The sequence below is a fragment of the Vigna radiata genome, chromosome 2, assembly GCF_000741045.1.
Source record: "Vigna radiata var. radiata cultivar VC1973A chromosome 2, Vradiata_ver6, whole genome shotgun sequence".
Classification (NCBI taxonomy): domain Eukaryota; kingdom Viridiplantae; phylum Streptophyta; class Magnoliopsida; order Fabales; family Fabaceae; genus Vigna; species Vigna radiata.
Window position 1 is genome coordinate 14,154,249 of NC_028352.1, and position 15,539 is coordinate 14,169,787.

At 34.6% G+C, this 15,539-nt stretch overlaps 3 protein-coding genes across 4 annotated transcripts; all 3 read right to left on the reverse strand.

Annotated features, from left to right (window-relative positions):
* Positions 1–1,663: 1,663 nt before the first annotated feature.
* Positions 1,664–2,757, reverse strand: LOC111240565. Its single transcript, XM_022775754.1, has 2 exons — positions 2,083–2,757; positions 1,664–2,006 (listed from the first exon to the last, which is right to left on the reverse strand). Exons 1-2 carry the CDS (start codon positions 2,671–2,673, stop codon positions 1,791–1,793), a joined length of 807 nt encoding a protein of 268 aa, XP_022631475.1. The 5' UTR covers positions 2,674–2,757; the 3' UTR covers positions 1,664–1,790.
* Positions 2,758–2,919: 162 nt separating this feature from the next.
* On the reverse strand, positions 2,920–4,744 carry LOC106780710. Of its 2 annotated transcripts, none has more exons than XM_022775758.1 (2): positions 3,108–4,744; positions 2,920–3,014 (listed from the first exon to the last, which is right to left on the reverse strand). In XM_022775758.1, exon 1 carries the CDS (start codon positions 4,113–4,115, stop codon positions 3,171–3,173), a length of 945 nt encoding a protein of 314 aa, XP_022631479.1. In that variant the 5' UTR covers positions 4,116–4,744; the 3' UTR covers positions 2,920–3,014; positions 3,108–3,170. Both variants share the same exon structure in this region, with proteins under 2 accessions (XP_022631479.1, XP_022631481.1).
* Positions 4,745–6,067: 1,323 nt separating this feature from the next.
* Positions 6,068–12,670, reverse strand: LOC106755219 (electron transfer flavoprotein subunit alpha, mitochondrial). The gene is made up of 8 exons (XM_014637334.2): positions 12,353–12,670; positions 12,072–12,257; positions 10,893–11,104; positions 9,514–9,671; positions 7,557–7,712; positions 7,253–7,305; positions 6,462–6,602; positions 6,068–6,294 (listed from the first exon to the last, which is right to left on the reverse strand). The coding sequence occupies exons 1-8, from the start codon at positions 12,434–12,436 to the stop codon at positions 6,217–6,219; spliced, it is 1,068 nt and encodes a 355-aa protein (XP_014492820.1). The 5' UTR covers positions 12,437–12,670; the 3' UTR covers positions 6,068–6,216.
* Between the last annotated feature and the right edge of the window lie 2,869 nt (positions 12,671–15,539).

Here is a 15,539-nt window from a genome sequence, read left to right on the forward strand (position 1 = left end):
GCATAATTTCACCCCAATAAGACCAAATATGTTTGAGATTGGAAAAATACCATCTGTAAGATTTCTCACTTTTCCCTTGGGTGGAGTGCTTCATATGGTTGAAGGATTTTGTTCAGTAAGCTGAATAGATAGATTATATAGGACCCTGAATGAACTGAGTTCACACATATCTAATTTCCCCTTGAACTTATAGACAAACTAACTAGCCCTGTATGTGCTCCACATTTTAATCTCAGCAGCAACCAGATATTACCAATTGGGGTAGAAAGTTTTCCTTCTATTGGAGAGTATTCAAGTCTTTTTGGATTTGTGAAAGGATCAGTGATGTACATGGTGACAGATGACTTGGTTGTGACTCCAATGTCCTCCATTAATGTTGTTTCATATCTAAAAACACTAAATGTACCACGCTTTGACTTGGAGGAAAGGTCACTGCAATTGGTTCGAAGGAGGTAAGAAACTGGGTTTTTTCTTACTTTGCATGCTGTTATTTCTTGTATTAGATTACATCACAGTCTTTGCTTGAATGATGCAGGGTCTTGGGATATTGAAAGCTTCATTGACCTCAACATTTGCTTTGACAGAACGTCTTAAACACTTGATAAGACCCATTCCATCTTGTCTGAACCAAGATTTAACTTCCAAAATAATGTAAAAATTTGGTGTTGTGTAAAATTTACATATTCAAAAAGCAGAACCAGAATTCTGCTAGCTAATGTAAAATAAATGTGTTGAAATAAGTTGTTGAGATGCCACTTCTGCAGAAACCAATTTATACAATCAGTATTATGATATGAGCAACTTTCTTTATCCAATTGTGACTTGTTTCAGCAGTGAACAAAGTTTAAACAACTGTAATTCTCATTTTGACTATGTCAGTTGCTTTGATTCATCAAATTGAAGCCAAATCAGCTAACAACAATGAACACCAGATTGAGTTATGACACAACACTTCAATTACAATCAAGACTCTAAGAATGTTTTAAAAGAGATCCACCTATGATTATAAACTGGGCAGATTTAAAAAACCAAAAAATCAGTATGCAGAAGTTGGAAAAAGACCAAAAATCAGTATGGTGGTTCTAAAGATGACTTTGCACATAAGTTGGAAAATGACCAAAAAATCAGTATGCAGAAGTTTTAAATGGTTAAAAAGACTTATGCAAATGTTTAGTTTGGACTGAAATTTATAGATTCTCAAAATCACCTTGTGAGTTGCTCAAAATGCACCAAAATAGATGAAAAGTGCTGCAGAATTGGTAAAATGAAGTAGATGTAATGATCCAAGAAACAGCAGATGCAATGAGTGTATAATATCAGCAGCTGCAGCTCCAAAAAGTGATTCATATACCTTCTAGCAGAAGGGTTAAATCTGAATGGTGGTTCTAGTAGTGAATCATGACCTTGTGAGTTGCTTAAAATGACCTTATTCGAAGCTATTTTATATCATTGATGCACCGAATAAAGCATCATAAATAAGGTTCTGATATGAATAAATAATGCACCGAATAAAGCACCGAATAAAACACTGAATATAACACATTGAATAATATAAAAGTGGTCCCAAACATTGAATAATATAGCAGCACCGAATACAACACTAGTAATGGTGCCTGACAAAGTGGTCCCAGTGGTCCTTGAGCACTATAAACAACACAATAATTCAGTCAACAATAGCTAGTGGTCCCTGACTACTTTAATGTACATGACAAAAAATGTTGTACCCACTAGTAATGGTCTCCCTAAGTGGGTCAGACTAAGTACAAAAAGTCACTTCCTACACTAGGACATCAATTGCAACTTGCTTGAGACCCTATAATGTGTTCAGGCAGTCTCCTTCCCCCTTCACGGATGTCTTCCTCATCTCTTCTTGATCTCCTTGCAGCTGATGCAGATGCAGCTCTTCCAGCTGATGCAGATGCAGCCCTTCCAGCTGATGCAGATGCAGCCCTTCCAGATCGTCTTGCAGCTGAAGTAGAAGTTGTTGCAGAGGCATTTCTTATTTCCTGTGAAATGAGTAAGGTAGTTAGATATCAAATACTTGTAAATAAATTTAGTAAATAAAAGTTACATATCTCATACCTTGCTTTTCTGCCCCTTTTTACAACTTCTAACATTGTGGCCATAAGCATTGCAACTGCTACATTTCATGGCAATCTGTTTCTTGGACAATTTTGAGTGGCTGACATACTCATCAGCTTCACGCCTTCTTAATTTTTTTGGCCTCCCAGGAGGTGTTTTATATATGGGAGGTAGAAGTGGTGCAGAGTCAGATGTAGGCCAAAGTTGTTGGCCATTGATAGGAGTTATGATAGGTGCATAACAAGTTCTATACGCATCTTTTTTATAATAAGGATGAACATATTGTTCTGGGTTTTCTAATTTGTAATGAATTGCCGCAACAGCATGTCTACATGGGATTCCCACTAAGTCCCAAAAGTAACAAGTACAAGTGTGATTACTTAAATCTACTATGAACTTATCCATTGTGAAGCCATGAGTTACTTCAAATTTTGAACCCCCTGCCCAAACAGGAAGCCAATTGCCACTCTTTTCAACCTCCTTATCCAACCTCTTCCTTGGTTTAGGCATAACATCACCAGAATATGCATGAACTTTTTCCCTTAGGCTGGCAAACCTACTCATTATGTATGACCTAATCCATTCCATCATTGAAATTATAGGTTTGTCTCTTGCTACTAGAATTGTACTATTAAAGGACTCAGACAAGTTATTGATCAACACATCACACCTAGGATATGCACTAAAAGCATGTTTACACCAATTTTTAGTGGGTATACTCATTAACCAAATAAAAGCATCAACATTCACGTTTTTTAACTCACTCATTTTTTTTCCCATTCTTTATGGTATGTTGCCTTTGCAGCAGCCATCATAAGGTCTCTAATGAGCAAGCCACCACCAAATTTTTTCTTGTAATTGCTGTACAAATGGCGTAAACAAAGTCTGTGCTCCACTCCATTCAAGATATCATCAAAAACTGACATTAATCCCTGCAATATTAAAGTACGAAGAAACTATTATACCATGCTGATAGGAAAATAAACAAATATTATAGCATGATCATTCTCTTAAATAAAGAGTACCTTTTGCTGATCTGAAATAAAGGTCCACCTTTGACAATCTATGCCTCCAATATCATCAAGGAGCTATGTCAAAAACCACATCCATGTGTCTTTGCATTCTGTTTCTACCACAGCAAAAGCTAGTGGGAAGTACTGGTCATTAGGGTATCTTCCTACTGCAATTAACAACTGACCTCCATAACTTGTTTTCAAGTGACAACCATCTACCCCAATGAAAGGTCTGCAACTACCTAAAAACCCCTCCTTACAGCCCTCCAAACACATGTACAATGACCCAAACCTTGGTTGCAAGGTGGGTTGGGGTTGGTTGGCCTTAATCTTCAAGGTTCCAGCCTTTACTCTTAACAACTCAGCCACATAGTCATAAAGACGAGCATATTGTCTTTCTCCATCACCCACTAAGGAATCCATTGCAATTTTCTTAGCTCTTCCAGCCTTCCAATGAGTTATTCCAACACTATATGACTTCTTTATTTCATCTATGATTTGAATCACTGTCATGCCTCCTACATTCACAAACCTGTCAACCAAAACCTGTGCAATCCATTCTACACTTGCACTTTTGCTACCAAAAGCCCTTCCACACTTGTGCCCAACTAGAGTTTTTAATCTGAAGGTTTGGCTACTTCCTACCTTGCTAGCCATTATAACAAAACCACACCCCTTCTTACAAATTGCCCTTACTCTCTTCAAGTCATTTTTGACAAACCTCACTTCTTTTCCATTCAAAACACTATGCTCCTGTAACGCACTCTTAAACTCTTCCAATGACTTAAACTCCATTCCCAATCTAAATTTGAACCCCTTCGTCATATCTTCTGCTCTATACTTTGAAAAGTGCCTCTTATTATCCCTCACATCCTCATCACTATCTACATTTGAAGACAAATCATTTGTATCATAATCTTCATTTATCTCATGATGTCCAACCTCTTCATTAATCATAAATGCCCCATCACTATCTTCAACTCTACTTTTGACACTTATATTTTTCTTTTTCATTCTCATTCTCTTTCACCTATCCAAAACCGGATTAATATTTCTTCTCTCTTCCTCCATCCCAAACCCATCATCATCATTTGCCATTCTCTCTTCCTCACTTTCATCAACATTTTCCAACCCTTGACCGTCAACAACATTGCCCTCTTCATCCTGTACCTCTTGCTCTTCCACCATTTCTTCCTCAACAATCCCCTCTTCCTCCTCACCATCCAGTACTAAGTCTTGTACTTCCACATTTCCCTCCACCCCACCAAAATCTTCTTCATCCTCTGCTTCACCTTCTTCAACAACATAACCACGACCTTCATCATCTTTCTCCATCTCCTCCACCATCACCTCTACTCCTTCTTCAATTGCTTCCTCACAAAAGGAAAGAAAAGTAATTTCATCTGGCTGACTTGGATGGAGATGTTGAACATAGATTTCAACTTCCTCCTTATTTGCCTCAGCATAGTTAGACAACAAAATTGCTTCTCTGTCATCTGTAAGTGGTCTGAGGTTGTTCATTTCCTTTTCTTTCGAACCCTTCCACCAAAGCTTGAACTCTCCATCATACTTGAATTCACTAACCAATCCCACCGCTTCAAAGAATGACCACATGTCCAGATCAATCCCTCTGAAAACATGTATCTCTCCTCCCACATATTTTAATCCCTTGAGGAACTTCCCCATATGATAAAGACACACGTCAAAAACCATTTTACCTACATGGTAAAACGAAAACTTGGCACATTACACACAGAATGCACAGAAAAATGCACATTACACAGAGAATACAAATTTCACTACGACTAAATAATTACCTTCTTCGACGACTCACTGATCTTTCACACAAAATGCACACGCAACTGATTTTGAACGAAGACGAACACGTAGATATCAAATGCAGAAACCAACGACGAACAACAGGACCAACACGATTGCAACCAATCACACGAACAAGCACGAACACGAACAACCACAAACTCTAAGCACGAACCCTAAGTCAGTTTCACAAACCAAGTTCTCCTCTTTGATAAAATTATGTCCTCTAAGAACGAACCCTAACTTACTAAAAAAAACCAATTTCAATCTACAAAATAATTCCCCAATTAAAATTATCTTAACACATGGCACAAATGAACAACACGTGGCAAAAGTGTTAATCCAATGGACAGAGACGTTTGCCAGATCACCAAGTTTTTAACGGTGTTAAGTTTCAGGGACTAAAACCAAAGTTTGTTAAAGTTGGAGGACTAAATTATATCTTAGTTTGAAAGAGGGACTAAAAACAAAATCGCTTGATAGTTTAGGGACTAAAAACATATTTAACCCTAAACTTTTTAATAATATACTCATGTCAATAAAATTTAAAAATGATATAAAATAGAAAAAAAAATCTAATAAAAATCTAATAGCTGAATCCAATTCCAAGTATGGTATTAAGTTATATTACTTAAAACTTGTCATCATTAAAAAACATACGGACAACTTATTCTCTATTACACTCTCTTAATCGCATTGATGACTACAAATTAACTCTTTAAAATTACCATAAGGATAATGATATTTAGACAATATTTTTTTAACAATATTTGAACATTGATTACGTATCAATTGATCAAAAATTACTCCACAATCAATGTAACATAATATTATTTTACCTCATGAAACTCTAGCGTGTATTTGGACGTAATCTAAAAAATATATAAGTTATCTTCGTAAAAATTTACGATGTTCAAATAAAAATGATGTTTAATAAAAAAAATACATTAAAAATTAAAATTATAAAAACTATAAAAATAATTTAATTACTTAAAAAAATTTATACTCTACTTCTCAAATTCATGTTAATATTACTTGACTAAGTTGATATCTCATAGGTTTGATCACATTCTTTTTCAATTAATTCCAATAAAAGTTCATTTGGAGTTAAAGTATTTTATGCTCCTTTTCATCCCAATACGTAGTTTGGTAAATACGTGAAGTGGTTTTAGTATTATTTGTATCGGATATATTGCAGTAGTCCATGTATAAGGCTCATTTTCTTCTTATTTAAAGAAATGCAATTTTGAGGTTCCAAGAATGATACATTCTGCAACCATATAGTACAGATGCATGTTACGCTTTACTTTTTCTCAGGAAGCTTCTCCAGTAACTCTGGTATCACCTCAAACAGATCTCCAACAAGTCCATAATCGGCGACCTGCAATTTAATACATACATAAATTTTCCAAAACAGTTTTCTTCTTCCAATGGTTTGTGACTAATATAGTGTAGAAAGCAACAGATAATTAGAAAGAGTGTAAAACTTCTTTAGTGATAATTACTTTGAAATGAAGAGTGGCTTGATAAATTTAAAAGAGCCATTACCTGAAATATAGGAGCATCGGCATCATTGTTCACAGCAACAATGACTTTGGAATCCCTCATCCCTGCCAAGTGTTGAATTGCTCCAGATACACCAAAAGCCATATAGAGCTCAGGGGCAACTATCTTTCCAGTTTGCCCAACCTACATATCAAATTTCCAAAGGAAACATGGACATGAGAACACTGTATTACGCCATGAATAAAAGTTAAAGGGCTCGCTGAAATTCGATCAAACGCCCTTTACAACAGAGGCATTTGAAATATTACTACCACAGAAGGGGCATAAAGGTCACTAGTGGAAATGAGTCTGTTATGAGTGGAGATAACTAACTGCACACGTGGCAGGTGAGGATTGGGGGAAGGAGATGCAGGGATACGTAGGGAGGAAAAGAGAATAAAGAGCTAGAGAGTACGGGAGGTAGGGGAGAGGAATCATGTTTAGGGTACTGTAGGGTGACTGTTGTCACAGGGCAGAGAGCATTCTCTGATTTATGTTTTCTGGTTTTCGTATTTTTCTGTTCAGATGTGTACTTGTATCACAGGAATTCTTTCTTCATTTACATTTCCGATTCAGTAATACCCGGTCCTATCAGTATGTTCCTCGTTCAATGCATTCAATTGATATATGAACTCAAAAATCCTGTCTATGTCGTAGCAGCATAATCAGGGGAGCCAATGTTGTAAAAAGAGGAATGAGACTAAGTATTTTTTTTTTCTCGTTCAGCTTTGCGTTCGTATGTGCAAGAGTATGTGTGGTCGGAGGTTAATCTTGAAAGGAAGTAAAGTTGTCACCTGGAGATCATTAGGAACATATCCTGCATCCACGGCAGCACGAGTGGCACCAACTATGCAAGGGAGAACCAAGTTAGCAGATTCTACTTAATTCATATAACAAAGAATAAAATGTAAAAACTGATGACATGACAGTGAAACCAGCCATCATGTGTAAAGACAAGGATTTTGATACTAAGATTTTCCATCCTATCAATAACCTAGGAATTTAAATCAGGAAGCATATGAATCCTGCACAGAACAGAAATAACAAGTCTGTAGCTATTAAAATAACTGTCATAATAGCATATATAGAAAATAATACCAGCAGCACCAAGTTTCTCGGCGAGAGCTTCTATCAATTTGAAGTTCTCAGCGCTCTTTAGTGCTCGGCCACCAGTAACTACAACCCGTGCATTCCCAAGATCTGGTCGTTCATCACCCTGAGAACTTTGGGATATATATGTAGACCTTCCCAGATCTGCCCAACGAAAGAAAACAATTTAAGATTCTTTCACCATGGTGGAGGTTCACGTATCTAAGTCTCAAGGTAGTAATTGATCAAACAGAGATTTAAATGACTAAGGCTAGTTATATGTGATATTATTAACTTCTCTCTTTATAGCAATAACACTCTTGAAAAAGAAAATAAGAATAAGCCGAAATGAATGTGTAGATTTTAGAAATACTTTTCCTAATAACCATAGAGATATTAAGATATTTTTATCCCAATAATCACTCATTCACAATCCTCTCCTTCAAGCTGGTAAATAAATATTGATCACTCTCAACTTGCCTACAAGATATTAGAATCTTCCTTGAAGAAGTTCCTTAGTGAAGATGTTTGCCAATTGAAATCCGTAAGGGACATGGGTTGTAACCACTAGACCTCTCTCAAGATTCAAAGATTCAATAGACTCTTTGGTAAACAAATAAGGGAACAAAGATTTGATAACACTAAATGAGGGATGTCCAAATTTTCTATGATGAGCCATATTTAGGAATTTGCCCATGCTTTTGTTATTGCTCTTTGACTTATGACTTATGACTTCTCTTCTTTTGTTTGGGTCATTGGACTCTAACACACACAACCCATCTTGTTCCTTAGAAACTAAAATCATCTTCCTTACAATAACGTCCTAAAAGATATAGTAAGAGGAGAAAAACAATATTGAACAGTTGAAGTCTTTTGTAAGTTTTGGTACAGAGATAAGATAATTGGTCAGTTACGGGACATGTAAAACATGCTTTACTTCAATAGATGATTTTAACATTATATTCCCAAATCTGTATGAGTATACTATCACTATTTGCAACTCTGATGTGTTGTTCTTTATTGATTTTAACATATGAATTGAAAAGCATAGGAAAAAGTGTCATGTGATATGCTATTCTTGTATCAAGAATCCAAACTTCTCGAGGTACATGCCCAATTGTATTGAATGAACTCTTACCTCGTGGACAAGGCGCACAATCCAATCATTGATTCAATCATTACTCTAGTTGAGAAGGAACATTTGGTTGTTTTGTTTCTTCGTGTTCTAAAATAGTTTAACCTGCCCCATTTTGTGAGGTTACTTCCTATGCCATCTAGTACTTCATCTCTCCCATGCAGTTTGAAGCAAAGTTTCTTTAATATGCCCAAATTTTTTCCTGTATGAATAATATTCTACACGGTTGCCTTTTTTAGTATACTTTCCTCTAGTGTTTAATCCCTTGACAACCTCATTATTGTAAGTGACATCAATTATTCTGTGGTGTAGATCAAACAAATGAGTCAAGTTACAATCCAATCATGGTGTTTGGGATACTACGCTTTAAGTAGAAAGAGTTGCATTCTAATTCGAAGCTGTAACTTTTGACCAAGTGGTAAACAATCAATCCAACAATTGCTATCAAAGCCAAGGTTATCAGTTTTTCCAATAGGACAATTGTTAAGGAGAAAATTGTTGCAAGCCCAGTTGACCCATTGTGTAAGCAGCAGTGATGACATCAAAAACAGAATCCCAAGATCGGGAACTCTATACCAACTTGAATAATTAGAGAGAAGAAATATTTTATTAATCACAAACCCGATAATTACATTCTCAGCTCATCTATTTGTAACAATCCCACTCTTAAAAAGGGAAATAAAAATCAGCTAAAATATTTTTTCTAATTACTATAGAGATGTTAGGATATTTTTATCCCAATAACCCCGTATTCATAACAAAAGTGTACATTTGTCTTTTTCAATTTTCCATAAAATAAAATGTTCATGCACCAGAAACGAAATAACAGACCTTCGTCCAAGGTTGAAAGGTCAACCTGGGATATGGAAGCCTCATTAGAGTCAACTGACTTCTGAAGAGCAGGAAAAGACGTGGATCTAATTGTTAATATACAAGGACTGGCTCCAGTATATCGAACAGTACAAAGTGCATTTCCGGCATATATTGGTCTATACAAGAAATCAAAATCTCATATTTAGTTAGAGAAAGAACACATCATGTATTCATACTTGAGATAGAAGCAGGATCATAATAATTACTCAAATACAAAAGGGTGCTGCATAATCAGCTGCTAAAGCTACAAAAAGGAAAAAGAGATACATCCCTATCTCTTTAACTATAAACATGCCTTACCACGTGCAAATTCATTTATTTTAAATTTAAGATTAATATATTTGCAGTAGAGGTCCATTTCAAGAAAAATATTCCTTATATGCATGAACCACCATCCATACTGATGGGGAAGTGCTATGATCATATCACATACTGTATCACTTCAGTCACACCTACGAGTCAGGATTATCACTAGTTCATATCTATTCTGATGTCTTATTATCCAGAGCCAGAAGTTATCTATAGCATATATGCTCTGATTGCAATACCTTCCCAGAATTCAAAAGTCCGAGATAATCCAGGTTTTTCGGCTGTCTACTCACTCTCTAGGACTTCAATTTACTATAAGATCTCAAAGCAGTCAATGCTTTGTTTATAAATAGTTTTTATAATCACGAAAAAAGAAAGAATGACAAAACTATTAACAGCATTGATTACTGAGCTGAAGAAAGCCGATCATACTAGAACTGTAACTGAGTGAAACATGCTTCATAGCTAAGGCACCAAAAGTTAATCTTCCCAGCCTGACATTTCTAATATTGTTATGCAAATAATCTTTCCAATCACTCATAACATATGATAGTAATGATAATTAAGAATATGATGCATCTGTGGTAATTTTATCATTCATGCTCTAAAAGCCTTAAAAATTCAGAAGCATGCTATACATTGGAGTGGACTAAATGGCAAAAAAGTTTCTTTTTAGATACAGTCCAAAATCAGAGAGATCTTCCATGAAATCCATGATATGAACATGAGTGCAGCATTGCAAAGGCTAGAATAACAGTAGTATGGCTCCGTCATTACAATGACTTAAACAGTCAATGACTCGCATGATAACAATACCCAACAGGGAATCTTGGTTAACAGGCAAACAACCAATAGCATGGAATTTACATAATAAAAGCAACAACTTCATGCTACCAAAAAGTACAATATAAGCCAACAGCACAATCCAACCATGACAGATTTAATTGTAGGTGACCAGCATCACAGTTTGCAGCAAACAGCCAGGTTCTAGTTATTAAAACATGAAAAGAAAATACAGCACATCGTACCTTACAAAAGTATTGGAATCAGAAATTCCAGTAACATCAGTAATTGGAGAAACATCTAAAAGAGCAGCGACTCGTGGCATTATGTTTTTCCCGAAAGAATTTGCAGCAGCAAATATGTGAGAGTAACCACCACTATGCTGAACCAAATGAACTAATTTGGCCCAAGGTTCTGCCAGAGGGTTTTTGAATTTATCGGAATCTGCTACCAGCACCTACACCAGAAGCAGCACACCCACACTAGCCATCAAAATCCTGAAACTCAACCTTCCTTTCCAATACATATCTTCACAAACACAACCCACACTCCTTCTCAATAACAAAATAAACATTTCCTTTCCCCTTATCCAACGCACCAAAACATGAATGAATCCCCACTCATCTATAGCATATTTGAAAAATTACAATATCCAATCAAGGCCAACAGTAATTAACATTAAAACATTATTGTAATATTAAAAAAATAGCCAAGATAGAAACAGAATCCCGCATTATCTTGCACTTGTGCTTTAGCTTCTAACTTTACTTACCATAAGTGTTTCAATTAACTTATTTCAAAGAACCAATAGTTTTTAAGAGAAATTTCCTGTAAAAGTAGAAACAAACTTTATTTGGACTAGCTTCTCTTTAAAGACTTGCAAAAGAAAAAAATTACAAAAAAAGTGATATTAACTTTTTTTTGTTAAATTTAGTTTATGCATGAATTAAAAATAAAAATTTGAAAAAACCGTGTGATAGAGATACTAAAATTAGCTAATGCATAAGAAGTTAATTTTTTTTTTCTTTATATTTTTTTCTCCTAAAAGTTCTAATACAAAAGCTCATCCAAACAGCCCTTCATCATCTAAAAAATAAGCTTACCCAAACACCCCTTAAATATATAAATCTAGGGATTCATTCTTTTTTTTTTTTTGTAAATCACTGATATAGTTATTTTCATAGGCAAACTTGTTCTATTTAAATAAAACTATTGTTGACTGCAAATCTATCTCCTTAAAACAATTGTATTATTATTTTTTTAGTTGAAAAAAAAAATACAACAGTATAATACTCTTGAACTGGAAACCATTGGTTAACTTAGAACCACTTGGAGCTGGTAGTTAATTTTAAGAATTAATTTGTATAAAAAAAAAAGTCCTGATTACATGTTTTTTTAAAAGAAAAAAAAAACGTTTGGGTTACCTTGGAGATTGAAGGGTAGGACGAAGCAGCGTGTGAAGCAGCTTGATGAAGAGAAGGACCGGAACCAGCCAAGAGCACCGAAACGGAAGAATCAGGGTCGGGAAGACACGTGGCAGCGGCTAGTGCAGAGAGAGAAGGGGGTTTGATAACGCCACCTTCGTGTTCTGCCACAACGAGCGTGCTACCCTACAACAACACCACCACCACAATGAATAGCATAACAAACAGAAGAAGAAATGAATAAAAAATAGCTTTCATTTGCTTTTGGTATGAATCGTTACGTGTCGAAAAGTGTAGTGGCCGCGGAATGCGGGGCACGAAACAGCGCGTTTCTTTATCTCCCCGAGCAACGCGCGAGCGGCCATGGCTGAAGAGTGCGTGTGGCGCTGACAATTGCTATGTGTTGCGGCTGATGGTGTGAAGGGGAAGAAACGGTGTCGTGTTAAGGTGGGAGAGTTGTAAGCTGATGATGATGAAGAAGATGATTATGATAAGTATAACTAACGATGGCGCTGACGTGTTGTTGTGTTTTTAAATGATTTTTGAATAACTGGGGAGCATGCCATGTGGGTAAGGAGGGATGCTGGTTCTCCCCATTTGCATCGGGGTAGGGAAAACGTTGCCAAACAGAGAGTATCATGAAGAAAATTAATTTTAGGTTCAAACGTGCTTTTTATTTAAGTAGGGATTAAGGATATGGTTAGGTAAATCTCTAGATAAACACCTTTAGAAGTGAAATAATAAACATAATAATATATCCAAGTTAAAATTAATTTATAGAATTTTGGTTAAATATGTCTTTTGGTCCTTATATATATATCCAATTTTCAATTGGGTTCTCATATTCTTTTTTTATCTCGATTGAATCCAAATATTTGCTAATTTGAAGCAATAAAGTCATCTCTGTTAACTTTTCACTGACTCCGTTTAAGTGTGATGACATAAGAGATTAGTAGGTTATTTAAAGTGATTCAATTACCTGAAATTTTTATTTAAAAAAAAATAGTTAGAAATTTGGAAAGGAAATCAGTCACAGCCTTGTCACTGAGGATGTTACAGTTCAGGGAAATTCTAATCTGAGCCAGGAAGGAAATAATGGATTTATGCAGCAGTATAATCATCATCCAAAAAAAAATTGGTAATATCATTTATCAATCAGAACACATTACATGAGTAGGGAAAAGCATTCACCACTGCTGGCTCTACTGTTGCAATCAAAAATTCACACAAAATCATCAAGAAAGAACCACCCCTAATTGCGTTCATCAAATATCCTTCATTACAAATGGTCAAAAACACACAAATTTCACAATTAAAAGTGCAAGAACAGGATCTCCTAAAGTAGAATTTCAACCAAATTTCGAATACAGAGAGAACTCAGGATTTCCCAAATCAATTTGAAACGAAAACCCTAATCCCAATTTGCAAAAATTAGATATCAGACACAGAAGTCCCTACGGAACCCAATAAAAAACAGAAGAGGAGGAAGAGAAGGAAGCTTCCTCCTTGCTGCGAATCAGAATAGAGGGAAGAAGAATAAGAATTGCCAACGCGCCTCCGCCCCCTTTCCGTCGTGCCTTCGCGAGACCACTCCCTAAGCAGGAGCCAAAAATGGTTTTCCAAGGTTGGGTGGTCTGCGAGATCAGAGGAGAAGAAGCTCGAAGCTTCTGATGGTTCACGTAAAAGGAAAGAGGACGAACTGGAAAAGCAAGTTTCTAGCGCGACCAAAGCTGGTTCTCCACCCTTATTTGGTTCTCTTTGGGTTTTCCAAATTTCTAACTATTTTTTTTTAAATAAAAATTCCAGGTAATAGAATCACTTTAAATAACTTACAATCCATGTCATCACGCTTAAACGACGTAGTGGAAAGTTAACAGAGAGGACTTTATTGCTTCAAATTAACAAATATTTGGATTCAATTGGATAAAAAAAAATATGAGGACCCAGTTGAGAATTAGATACAAATATGAGGAACAAAAGACATATTTAACCTAAAATTTTATGTATAACTTTTTTAGTATAATTTAAGGTTTAAATACCATTGTGATTTTCTTAATATACTTATCATTTTATCTTTTTTGTCTCAAAATATATTTTTTTATTGCATAAAATATTATTTTTTTGATGTTAAATGAGATGTGATAAAGACCTTGTTAGTAATTAACACATGATACCACAAAATATGAATTTTCTCAAATACTCAATGACTTTAGTTAATTTTATTATAAAACTTTGTTTTATTATAAAACTAAAGTTTTGCACATAGATTTCAGTTCATTTTATTATAGATCTGGAATAGTGTAAACATGATTTTAGTTGACGAAAAAGTCACTTTTTACCATAATATGATAAAACTCAAAATATTTTTAAAAATTGTATTATTTTTAAAATTTCATAATGAAATTACAGCAAAAATGGTAAAAAGATCCAAATTTATATTATAAAAAAGTAATTATAAGTAGATGTTGTCTGCTTTTAATAATTCATATTACTTGACATGGTTTATAATGATAAGTAGAATGTGAACTTGGTTTTAACAAGTTTTATTGTTTTAGACTGTTTAGGATTGTTAAAATATAATATTAAGAAATAAATTATATTATATTTTATTCATAATGTGGAAATGTGAAAAGATTTATCACAATCAAAACTATAACAAATACATAATTTAGAAATATATGCAAAATAATATAACAAATCTTAATAAAAGAAACAAATAAACTAGAAAAAAAATAAACAATAGTATAAGGCAAAAAAATTAGGTGTATGTACCTTAATTTTAACTAAGGAATTATAAGTCAAAAAGATACTTGGCTATAAAAAAGATTAGTAAGACTGAAAAAAAAACACAAAATACTCCAAGCTTTAACAAAGAGGTAATTTTATCTCTTGGCTAGAACATTTCAAAGATGAGTAATGGAACTATGACGCACTTTTACATTCATTTGACATAGAATATAAAAATAAAATGATCATAAAAGTGTAAACTTTTGCATTTTTTCAAGAAAGAATAGAAAAAAAAAGTAAGTGAAAGTAGTGTCAAATGAATGTAAAAAATTTAAGTATGTCATAGAATATTTTTCCTTCAAAGATTCCAGGTCTAGCCAACTTTTCTACTACCTAATCAAGGTGAAGTAATTTTTCGTACAATGGCCCATACTTTTGTAAAAATAACACCACAAGTTATGAGCTTATAATATAACTTTGTTTTTTTCTAAAGAAAACTTGAGTAGCTTGGCATTAACATCCCTCTACAAATCACACTTTTAAACATTCAACCTTCTAAGTTCAAAATTGAGATTTCCTCTAACTAGTCCTTCTTATCACTGGTTGAAAGCTCTCATTCTTTAAAAGACTCCATCCTCAAATTCATGATCCTTTTCTCGAACTTTATTTAACATGCCTTTATGATTTTAGATAACATCTTAATTTAGAATGTCATGTGTAAATAAAATATTTATTATATAG

Excerpts from the sequence above, each read along its gene's own strand:
- LOC106780710 (XM_022775758.1), bottom strand. The coding sequence starts at position 4,115 with ATGAGAATGAAAAAGAAAAATATAAGTGTCAAAAGTAGAGTTGAAGAT.
- LOC106755219 (XM_014637334.2), bottom strand. The coding sequence starts at position 12,436 with ATGGCCGCTCGCGCGTTGCTCGGGGAGATAAAGAAACGCGCTGTTTCG. Across the intron at positions 6,603-7,252 it reads ATGTTCCTAATGATCTCCAG|GTTGGGCAAACTGGAAAGAT; the intron begins GTGACAACTTTA and ends TTTGATATGTAG. Across the intron at positions 6,295-6,461 it reads CCGATGCTCCTATATTTCAG|GTCGCCGATTATGGACTTGT; the intron begins GTAATGGCTCTT and ends ATTAAATTGCAG.
- LOC111240565 (XM_022775754.1), bottom strand. The coding sequence starts at position 2,673 with ATGATGGAATGGATTAGGTCATACATAATGAGTAGGTTTGCCAGCCTA. Across the intron at positions 2,007-2,082 it reads AAAAGGGGCAGAAAAGCAAG|GAAATAAGAAATGCCTCTGC; the intron begins GTATGAGATATG and ends CTCATTTCACAG.